Source organism: Sciurus vulgaris (assembly GCF_902686455.1).
Source record: "Sciurus vulgaris genome assembly, chromosome: 12".
NCBI classification, from domain to species: Eukaryota; Metazoa; Chordata; class Mammalia; order Rodentia; family Sciuridae; genus Sciurus; species Sciurus vulgaris.
Window position 1 is genome coordinate 72,326,144 of NC_136473.1, and position 12,015 is coordinate 72,338,158.

Below are 12,015 nucleotides of genomic sequence, written 5' to 3' on the forward strand. Positions count from 1 at the left end.
ATCTTACATTAGTAGCTCTAGGGGTAGATCATAAAATTCAAAGTGTTTTGACAGAGTTAGACCTGAAGAAGAACCAGGCTACTAATATGTAGCTTGTGTATGTAATTGATAATGTTCTTAGAAATAAATAACTAAACCCTTTTAAAGTACACTTGAGAAACTTTGGTTTCTTTTTAAAATGTTATTTATTAGTTTTATGTATCAGATTCTATTTTTATATTCTTGAGAAGAAAAAGTGGTGGGGTTGAAGGAAAAAACTTCAGGAGATTAAACAGCCTCTGTCAAACATTAAGAGGAAGGTTAAGGGAGGGTAGAACTATATGGGGAATCTGAAAAATTCATTTAAGTTTTTTCCCTTTTTGTGGTGTTGGGGACTGAACTCTAAGCCTTGAGCATGCTAGCAAAGTACTCTACCACTGAGTTACATCACCAGTCACAGCCTTCTGTTTTAACTAACAAGCCAAAAAAGAGGATAAAAGTTGAGCAGAACAGTTTTCTTCACCCTGCAAGATCATTAAATAAAAAATTAAGTTAATTCTAAATATAGGCCAAGGGGTCTGATTTCTGGAGACTATTACAACACAATAAGTCATGATACTGAAGAGTTCTGCTAACTTGTGAAATGATCTCACGGAAAGAATCCCTATGAAAACATAACAGGAATTAATTAAAAATACTTAAGTCCTCATATGACTTAAGAAGTTCTGTTTTTTAGAAAGTTATCAACAAAAAAGACCACGTTAGTTTCCTGGCAAGAGAGTTTTTATGACTAATGTCTTACCTGGAGAAGTCTTTAATCCAGTCATATTGAACATGTAGACATTGTCATCCGTGCAATTAGCAAATAAAGTAGAGCCAGTAGAATCCAAAATCAGACTTGAATATCCTGGGAAAAGAAACTTTAGTCAGCATGTCCTGATGATGGTTAACAGACCCGAGGCTAAAATGTGGATGCAAAAATAGATCACTGCACATGATATCATCAGATGGGATATTAGAATTTTTGTCCCCAAAACATGCAAATAAAAAGTATCCTGGGGCTGGAGTTGTGGCTCAGTGGCAGAGTGCTTGCCTGGCATGTGGGAGGCACTGGATTCACATATAAATGAATAAAATAAAGGTCCATTGACAAAAAAATATTTTAAAAAAGTATTCTCGAGTTTTTATGTTTTGAACATCAAAAATACATGTCCACATATTAGAGTATCTTAACTCTGTGTTGCTTAAAACTAGCCTGATACATATATATTTTTTTAATTTAACAAAAATTTACATTTTCCCCAAGAAGTTTATGCAAAGGCTTACCTAGTTTTCTAGTGCTGCTACCTGGGTACAGGAAAGACTTGGATGCTACGGGTTCTTGTCGGTAAGTAGTATAATTTTTGCGTAAATCCCATACTTTGATTATCCTAAAAACCAAGACAAATTGTTATTTTGTAGACCTCCCCACCCAAAGAACTTCACTTTCATTAAATGTGAAATTACTTTTAATCTAACTCTTCTGGCACATTTACCAGGTATAGTGAGGACATCTCACTGGGAAACAAATTAAACTATTCACTGTTGTCTCCAAGGTCAGGCTTACAATTCTGACAGAACGGGAAACAGATGTAGTATGACCCAGTGATGGGTTACTGGAGTTTATTCCAAGGGAGCGGAAAAGGAAGATGAAAGTTGGATGCTGATAGTCACTGTTCTATTGTTTTTAAGAAAAAAGCACTTCCTAAGCCTTTTATACTCTGCATATATCCTTTGATATCATAAGTAGCAAGCTCGGTTCCTACGGTTCTATCTCTATACATAATTCCTTAAGCAATCGAAATAAATTTTCCTGTGAAATAGAGAAAAAACATTTGTCCTTCTATTGGAATAATTGTCTTAAACCTCTACTGTTAATTTGTAGGTGACTGTGAAAACACAAGGCAGTATTCTTGGAAATACATGGAGCACACTTTCCTACCTATTCACAAACATAATAACTTTATCTTTCATTCTTGCCTGAAAGTTTGGTTCATGGAGTTTTAGTGTCCAGAGGAGACACTGGAAATTCTAGTTTAGTAAGTCATTACTTTTTAAAATTAAAATTTATGAAGATAGTCATGTATTTGGAGATTCAATGGATAAGGATGCCTTAAGAAGAAAGATTCCCTATACATAAAGAACTTATCTTCTACAACACAACTAATATACAAGCATCACACACACATATTTGGAGGTCAAAATTTAGCCAATCATGGATGGCAGGTATGTGAAAGTATTCAGATCTTAAATCTAGTTAGATTATTCCGAGAAACACCAATTACATGCCCAGAATCAGATTTATTCTTTTAAAGATATTCCTAAACCTGGAAAGATAAACCTCAAAATAATAAAAAATTTACTCCTTAAAATAAGAATCTGTGACTGAATTTAAGAATTTACTCCTGAAAAGAAAATAAGAATCTGTGACTGCCATATGGCAAGCTACCCATCTAGATTCCTCTGTATTAATCATAGCAGCAGCTACCACTGTTCCTATATGATAGACAACATACTAAGTGTGACACATGTATTACCTCATTTAATTATTGAGCAAGAGTTCTAATTCATTATTTTCCTGTATGTCTATAAGTTCCTCTTCTCAGCTGGGGTACTCAGTATGTCAAAAGTTAAAAGCATACTTGTTCAATTATAATGGGACTACATGATTTCTCCCTCATGGCTCATGAAAGACACCTCATTAAAAGAACAAAGAAATAAAGTCTCTTACCCATCCACAGCTCCTGCTGAGACTAATGTATTCTCATCTTGAAAGAGGACTACAGTAACACTCTGCTGGAAATCCTAACAGTACCAGAAAGAAAAAGCAAAGAAGGAAATTCTGTCTTAAGCATCAAAATCTTCACCATCAAGAGAACAGGTGCGGGGGCTGGGGCTGCAGCTCAGTGGTAGAGTGAAGGCCTTGCGTATGTAAGGCACTGGGTTTGATTCTCAGTACCTCATGAAAATAAACTGAATAAACAAAGATATTGTATCCATCTACAACTAAAAAAATGTTAAAAAAAAAAAAAAAAGAGAGAGAACAGGTGATTAAAAATGGCCTTTCCCCCAAACTCTGAATGAAATTAAATATTATCTTTCCAATAATCCTAGATACACAGTAAATCCCAGCAAGAAAATGACCTAAACATCATTAAGTTATGCATATAGTGATAAAACTTGAACTTGTATTCAAGAAACAAACTGGTGACTAGATCTTACTTGTCTGACACTACTGAATCTACTTAGAATCAGCCCTACTAATAAGATATGTATCCCTTTGAAGCTCATTTAATTCCTGTTTCATCTATAAAATGTTGATATCTACCCAGATTATCATATTCCTATATGATAGGAATTAGGAATGAAAATATTAAAGGAATTCCTAATTGCTATTAGCTAACAAGGTTTCTTAGCTTAGAATCAGACTCAATGCACGAAAGGTTACACATTTTAATATCATCTGGCTTCTACTGATCACTGTCTGTTTCTATTCATGCCTGTATCCTTTATATTATGGTAATCTCACCCTATAAATTGGGAATATTAGAAAAACACAGTAAACTGAGATCAAAAGCAAATTTTTTTCAGGGAAAACAAAAACAACCTGGCATAATTTTAGCTTTTGACTATTATAGTAGTACTTTGTTCTACCAAAGGGTTTTGCAATATATATATAATACTTTCCTAAATGTTTAAAAAATATACAGGCGGGGTGTGGTGTGCACCTGTAATCCCAGCTACTTGGGAGGCTGAGGCAGGAGGATTCCAAGTTCAAGTCTAGCTTGGGAAACTCAGCAAGACCCTGTCGCAAAATAAAAATGGCTCAGGATGTAGCTCAGGGGCAAAGCACTTGCCTAGCATGTGTGAAGCCTTTGGTTCAATCTCCAGTTTGTTTGTTCAAACAAACAAACAAACAAACAACACACCCACAGCTTTCCCATGGTTTATATTATGAAAACAATGGGGATTCCCTCCCCATAGAAAACCAAATCATAAAACTTAACATGCTTTTTCAAACTTCCCCTCCCCTTTCCTAATGAATCACAATATACTGCAAGTATTTGGATATGTGGAGATTTCTAGGGTTAAGGCTCAGAAAGTTAAAATTTTAACATGTTCTGTAGGTAACTCTTAAAGCCCACTGGAGTTTGAGAACCACTACCACTGAAAAGGAATAAACCTCTGACATCAAAAGAAAATAGCTCCCATTTTTATTCCCAAGAAATTCCCTGCAATGAACTTGTTAAGAATTTCTGCTGTTAAGATCTGCACTCATGTAGACATCTATAAAACCTTACCACAGAAGGGGCAAGTCCTTTCGAATTCTGTTTCTTCTTGGGTTTTGAAGGGGTTTGCTTGTCTGAGGTATTGTGAGCACCACTGATTTGATTCACTTGCCTATAGAACCCATCTGAAAGACATTCCAAGGAAACTAAGTTTTTTCTGATCTTATGTTGTACACAACATTTGTATATAAGACCTCAAAATTAAGTAACTTCTCACCAGATTAGTGAAATTAGAAACCAGTAGAACCATCTGCACCATATCTCCTGTGCTGAGATTATAATGTATACAAAGAAAGAAAACATATTTATAGAGGCAGTTCTTTTCCTTTTACTTCCTAGCTAGGGAAGTGCTCTATCACTGAGTCAAATCTATAGCCCCTCCAGAAGCTCTGTTCATAATGACCCAAACTTGGAATCAACCAAGATATCCATTAGCAGGTGAATGGATACACTGTGGTACATTCAGAATTCAACACAAAAAAGAAATGAGCTTAATAAAGCTACAAAGACATGAAGGAAACTTAAAGGTTACATACTGTATGATATTCTGAAAAAGGTGATACCATGGAGATAATTAAAAAAAAAGAATCTATGGCTGCTAGATCTTAGTGGGGAGATAGGAATGATAGCAGAACAGAGGATTTTTCAAAGCAGTGAAACTATTCTGTATGATATTACAATGGGCATACACGTCATTAATATGTCAACATCCATAGAATTTATAACACCAAAAATTAATCCTAATGTAAATTATAGATTTTAGATAACAATGATGTGTCAGCGTAGGTTCATGAATTGTAATAAGTACACCACTCAAGTATAAGATGTGGACAGTGAATGAGGGAGTGTATGAGGGTGTGTGTGTGTGTGTGTGTGTGTGTGTGTAGGGGCTGAGAATATATGGAAATTTCTTAATTTGGCTGTGAAACTAAAACTGCTCTACTAAATAGTCTATTAAATTTTTGAAAGAGCAATAAATACATGAAAAGTAAATAGGGAGATGGTTAGCACTTTTTGTTTAATGGCATTAGGGGGCAATGCAAACTGCTATTTAATTTAATCTGATTCTTTAAAACAACGAAAAGAGGCAATTTAAATTAAAGGTAACATTTACCAATGAGCCTATGTATTAATAATTTCAATTCTATCAATAATTTAGGTAAATGGCCTTATAATTCAGAACACAAAAATGAAGTAAATATGTGAGCACAGTAGTCCCTGCAACAATCACTAGGATACTGATAAATCAAGGGTAAGCAGAAATGGGAGACTGTGAACACACATGCCCCCTGGTGGTAATCAGATGAAAACACTAACACTTTCAATATAATTTAGTATGGGATCATGGGATCATCTCTCATCTGTCAAAATTAAAATGGAACTAGATTACCTTTTTTGTTGCACCTGGTGTCCCAGACCATAATGTTGCCATCTCTTCCTCCTGTACAGAATACAGCTGTGGCAAAATAAACAGTATACAAGAGTTAAAAAAAAAAAAAAGGTCAAGATATATATTTCAATTTAAATTTTCTAGAATATCTATTTTATGCTAGGTATTGAACTTGGTACTGGAGATTAAGAATTTTAAACTATATGGATCAACAGCAAATAGCAAAAACAATTGTGAAGGGAAGGAATTACAAAGAGCTTAGGCTGAGAAAACAACTTTATAGAATGATCCCTCTGAGAACATTTTCTCAAAACCACATAAAATACTTTATAAAATTAGAGCAAGAATAATGATAAACAAGAAATAGTCAAAATACACTGAGTGTTATTATCCTAAGTGCCATATATTACCCTACAAGTTCTATGCAAATATCTCAATGCTTGTTATCAACCTTATTAGGTATTATTTTCCCTGTTTTACAGATGAGAAAACTAAGGCATCGAGAATATAAGTAATTTGTAAAGGTATTCTTGGCAGAATGAATCCAGAGCCTATACTCTAAAGTTCTAAGCTATATTGTCTTACTATAAAAATACTGAGATCCATATAAGATGTATGAAAGGGGTTGCCTCTGGAAATGGAAGTGGGTGGGGGCAGTGGGACTGAAGAAGGGAAAACTAGAGAATTTTGATTTATATGTAGTGTTTTATTCTTTAAAATTAAGTAAGAGCCAGGCATGGTGGCACATGTTTGTAATCACAGCAGTTTGGGAGGCTGAGGCAAGAGGATCACAAGTTCAGTCAGCCTCAGCAACTTAGCAAGGTTCTGGGCAACTTAGCAAAACCCTGTCTCAAAATAAAAAATAAGAGGCCGGGGTTGTAGCTCAGTGGTGGAGTACTTGCCTAGCACATGTGAGGCACTGGGTTCGAGCCTCAGTACCACAAAAAGGTATTGTGTCCACCTACAAATCAGTCAATTTGAAGTATAGCACCAAATAAAGGTATTGTGTCCATCCACAACTAAAAATATTTTTTAAAAAATTAAAAATAAAAGGGGCTGGGAATGTGGCTCAGTGGTTAAGAGCCTCTGGGTTCAATCCCTGGTACCCGCCCCTCCACACACAAAAAAAGAGGTAAAATTAAGTAAGAGAAACTGCTTTCTGTACTAAAGAGTAAGCACTTAAGAAATTATACCTGCATGAGCTGTAACTGGACAAAATACAAAAAACATACAACGCCAACAAACCCTACCTGAGGAGGTCTTGTGGAAACTAAACAAAAACATACTATTTTGGAGGGGAGTCAACAAATGAAAAGTGTAATTAGCCAGGGCAATCATTGTTTGTTTTACCTTGAGGGCAGCCACAGTTGCAGCATTCACACTAGATGGCTAAAATGCCAATAGAAAAACCTGCCATGTCTCATGCTAGAACAGAAAAAGGAGATGGGGTGCAACAAGAGCTCTAAGAGAGGGAAAGGGAGAGAAAAGAAACCCTTAATTCTGTGTTTTTAAACTCAGCCTAAGTGTCTGGCTGAACACTGAATCATATGTGCAAAAGAAAACAAAGCAGTTTGCAACTGAGGCTTATAATAAAGAACTGATATATGATTCACTGCCCTCCTGCAGGTTTAACAGTCTGAAATTTTAGTCTAATGAGTTAAATGACTGGTAAAGCAAGAATCCAGAATCCAACATCCTATTCACAATGTCCACACAGAGAGCCAGAAAAACGAGTTATTGTCAAAGGAAATCAATGAAAGCCAACCCCAAGACGACTCAGACATTGTCTTTTAAGACAAGACTATAATACAGCTATAAGTATGTTAAGTAGAGAAATACACACGTGCAATTAATAAAAAAAAATGATAAATCTCAGCAGAAAAACAGGACTTATAAAAAACAAATTTGAGAACTAAAAAATGAATTTAAATGATAAAAAATTCACTGGTTAGGCTTAAGAACAGAATGGGAAGAAATGAGAAAGTCAAATTCAACTTGAGATCATGATCAATAGAAATCTGTCAATTTGAAGCACAGCATATACGATTGAATATCAAGCTTAAGTGGAAGAGACTACTACTTGTAGTTATTGCACAACCCTATGAATAAACTAAAAGCCACTGAAATACATACTTTGAGCAAATCTTATGATACCTGCTATGTCTGAATATGGCTTGTCCCTTCAGAAATCCATGTTGAAATCTGATAGCCATTTTGGCAGTGTTGGGAGGTGAAGTCTTGAAGAGATGACTGGGTCAAAGAGATGACTGGGTCATGAGAGTTATGCTTTCATAAATGGGTTAATCCATTCATGGATTAGTGGGTTATCTTGGGAATGATTTTTTATAAAAAGTAAGCTGTCTCTGATTAGCTTGCTCTGTCTTAACAGGTAATACTGTCTTGTGATGCAGCAAGAAGGTCCTCACCAATGCTGAAGTTATGATCTTAGATTTTGCAGCCTCTAGAACAGTGAGCTAAATAAATCTCTATTTTGTTTTTTTTTAAATTTTTTTAGTTGTAGATGGACAAAATATCTTTATTGTTTATTTTTATATGGTGCTAAAGATTGAACCCAGTGCCTCGCATGTGCAAGGCAAGTGCTCTACCACTGAACCACAACCCCAGCCCAAATAAACCTCTATTCTTTATGAAATATCCATTCTCATATATTTTGTTATAGCAACAGAAAACAGACTAACAGTGTGTTAATTATATTTCAAATTTAAGAAAAGTGGAAGAAAAAAGAACAGTATCAAATACTCATGGGACAATTTCAAAAGGTCAAATGTATGAGTAACTAGAGCCTCTTTGTGAAACAAATTCACAAGTCCAAAAAACTGAGCAAGCCCCAAACAGTGTTTGAAGGGAACCATGACTAGATACATCACAAACTGCTGAACACCAAAGACAGAAATCCTGAGTCAAATGAAACAACACATTATATGTAGAGAAATGATTTGAACAACCAGAGTTCTCAATGGAAACTCAAGAAGATAGTAGAAAATAATGAAAAAAAAAAAAAAAAAAATGTTAACCCAGAATTTTATATCCAACAAAAATAGCCTTCAAGAATGATATTTTGACATATTTATACAAACATGGAGCATAGCTTATTCTAACTGGGTCCCATTCTTGTACATGATGTGGAGATTCATTGTAGTGCATTCATATATGTACATAGGAAAGTTGTGCCAGATTCACTCCACTGTCTTTCCTATTCCTCCCCCCACTGCCTTGTCTCCATTTCCCTTTGTTTAATCCACTGAACTTCTATTCTTCCTCTCTCCCCCCTAGATTTTTCAGATATACAAAAACGAAGGTAATTTATTACCAATAGACATGCACTAAAAGAAAATGTTCTTCAGGCAGGAGGATCACAAGTTCAAGGCAAACCTCAGCAACTTGGCAAGATCCTATCTCAAAATAAAAAATAAAAAGGGCTGGGGATGTGGCTTAGGGGTAAAGTGCCTCTAGGTTTAATCCCCAGTACCAAAAAAAAAAAAAAAAAAAAAAATCATATTCTGGGCCATGCTAACACTTCAAAATAGGTAAAAACGTACAGTACACAAAAGCAAAAATGAAGGACTCAACAAAAAGACAGAAGGAGAACTAGAAGAGAATGTTATCATAGATTCTGAAGAAGAAAATAATTTTTATGAAATTTTATAAATAACCAGGAAAAAGAAAAGGGCTGAAAGCTTCATGGCTCTGACATTTAGATAATTGTTAAAAGTTACTTCAGGGAGAAAGTTTGATGTGGAAAACAGACTGTACCAAATTAAGATGAAGATATTTGTCCAGCTTTTTGTTCACTCTTAAGAAACTTAGAGGAGATAGGTAGGAAAGGGTAACAGCTAAAAGAGAACACAGGGGGAAGATGTTTTCAGGGATATCCACAGACATGCTTGAGCCTTTCCTAAGGAGAAACAGCCAAAAAGGGAGAACTTTAAGATACAAGGGCAATGGTGACAAAAGTGACAGCATAGGTCTTGTGGGAGATCAAAAATGTTTCTCAACCTTAAGTACACACTGAAATTCCTTGAAGAACTTAAAAAAAAAAAAAAAAAAAAAAAAAAAACACCCAGATACCTGGCATACCCAGAAAGTGGTATTAAAATGATTTTTTTTAAAAACCTCTGTAGGGGACTTATATGCAGAGTTAAAAACCAGTGGTCTAGGAGGAAGGATTGGTCTTAAACTGGAGAGTAAAGAATGAGAAAGAAGGCACAAATAAAGAAAAATTTGTAGGAGAATAAATAGAAATAAATTTATAACTAATTTTAATTTCCCACTATAAGGTCTAATACTCTCCTTTTGGCCACGCAAAAAATTTATCTACTTTCCTGCCTTTTACATGGCAAATATTTGTGGAAGTCAAATTTCATTAGTATTACTATAACCAATTAGGATTTTTATTCTACCCATAAAGGGCTGAAAAAACTGGATCAATGGTCATATCTACCACAAACAAAAAACAAGCAAACAAACGAACGAAACTTGCATAAACACAAAACAACAGAAAATTCACTAAGCATTTATTTGGTCCTCCCTTTTTATTTTTTTTTAAATTTCACCTTATTTTTATGTATGAAATTATTTTGTGAGTTAAACAGAATTAGGTATTAATTTTACTAAGTTAGGAAATTAAGGCCCACAGAAATTAAAATAACTTCACTGAAGAATTTATAAAGAAGTCAAATCTAGAATAAAACACAAGGCTTCTATGTATATTTACAAAAGTGTGGCCTGTAGAAAGGAATATGGCTAAGAGGGTGAACGGGGCTAAAAAATATTGTTTCACCACCAAACCATGAGGTCTTGGGAGCAGTTTCCAGCTAGAATTATTTACACTAGGGCACATATGGACTACTGGGAAACATGATAAAAGTCATTTGCCCCAATGTCTTAACTCAGTGCTTTTTCTACTAGACCATATTGGCATAGATGTATTCACATGCAGAGTTTTAAAAATTAAATGAAGGGGCCAAAAGAAATTGTGTTACCGTTTTGAAATTCCCCTTTAGTTAGGTAAATTTTCATGATCTTAAAATATTTTTATAAACTCAAAGTGAACTCTAACACAAGAGTGTTGTAAATTAGAATACAGGTAAATGTAACTTTATATGATAGATGTGTTAATTGAAAGTTATGCAGAGCTCAAAACCCATACCATATATTTCCCTTTCAGAGTTCTAGTCTCCAGCAATCACAGATTAAAATTGACTCTTAAAAGTTCAAACCAGCTTGGGTTGTGGCTTGGTGGTACAGCACTTGCCTAGCACGTGTGAGGCACTGGGTTTGATCCTCAGTAACACATAAAAATAAATAAATAAAATAAAGGTATTGTGTCCAGCTACAACTTTAAAAAAAAAAAGTTCAAACCAGCTCAACAACTCTCTAAGTGTAAAGGTAAATAAATGAAAATATTCCTTTTTAAAAGGAATGATGTAATGTTTGTCTCAATAATGTTGAGAAAAATCAAATTAACTCAGATACTTCTTTGAGGTAAATGTTTGTTGGTCTATTTGTAAAAAAACGTTAGTGAGAAACAAATGGAGGGGAAAAAAAAAGAAAATCTAGAAATAAAAAACTTATTCTGACATCCCTGCTAAATTTTTCCTTAGCTGCTATAGTTCTGTTCAACATTATATCACTCTTCGAATCTTACTTCTCTATTAGAACAGTAAGATAAACAGAGGAAAATCAATTTTGCATAAATACTAGTTGAAAACATAGTAGGAAACTGGGTCATTTAAACTAGTTACATGGTAAATTTTTAGGTAGAAATTCATGTCCAGTTTGTCAGGATTTTCACCCCATCCTCATACTCCATTTAAATTTTACAAGTGGAGTTAATGAGTACCCCATATAAAGTTTTGACATCAATGGACAAAGTTAAGCACAAGTTTTTTGACTGTTCATTAATTTTTACTTTATCTGTAAATTGAATTTCATGGACAAGCTGGAGATAACAACCATTAAGACTGGGCCTAAAACCAATTTATTTCATTAAGGTTTTCAATCATATTAGAATAAAAATTATCTAAGTAGGTAAAGTAACAACTTTGATAAGGGCAAGGACAGAAAATTACAACTTCTTATTTCCCCACCACAAAGAAGGTTAAGGAGACAAAAGAATAAGTAAAATTTACCTTTCTCAAACTTGGAAAAGGCAACTGACTTGAGGCTGCACTGATGACCTTTGCACGTTCCAATCAGCTCACCAGCTTTTACGTCCCAAAATTTGGCTGTTTGATCACCTGCTGCTGTAACCTTTCAAAAATAACAGCACAATTTAACAAGACACCTTTACCAAAA

At 34.6% G+C, this 12,015-nt stretch overlaps 1 protein-coding gene across 1 annotated transcript in view; it reads right to left on the reverse strand.

The window, feature by feature from the left end:
• The window catches only part of DTL (denticleless E3 ubiquitin protein ligase homolog), a 41,762-nt gene that overhangs the window by 23,033 nt on the left and 6,714 nt on the right, over positions 1-12,015 (reverse strand). Inside the window, exons 5-10 of the mRNA XM_079107131.1 lie at positions 11,850-11,970; positions 5,698-5,763; positions 4,320-4,432; positions 2,750-2,823; positions 1,306-1,409; positions 782-886 (exon numbers count right to left, since the gene is read on the reverse strand). Coding sequence (XP_078963257.1) covers positions 782-886; positions 1,306-1,409; positions 2,750-2,823; positions 4,320-4,432; positions 5,698-5,763; positions 11,850-11,970 — 583 coding nt within the window. The remainder of the gene's footprint in view (positions 1-781; positions 887-1,305; positions 1,410-2,749; positions 2,824-4,319; positions 4,433-5,697; positions 5,764-11,849; positions 11,971-12,015) is intronic.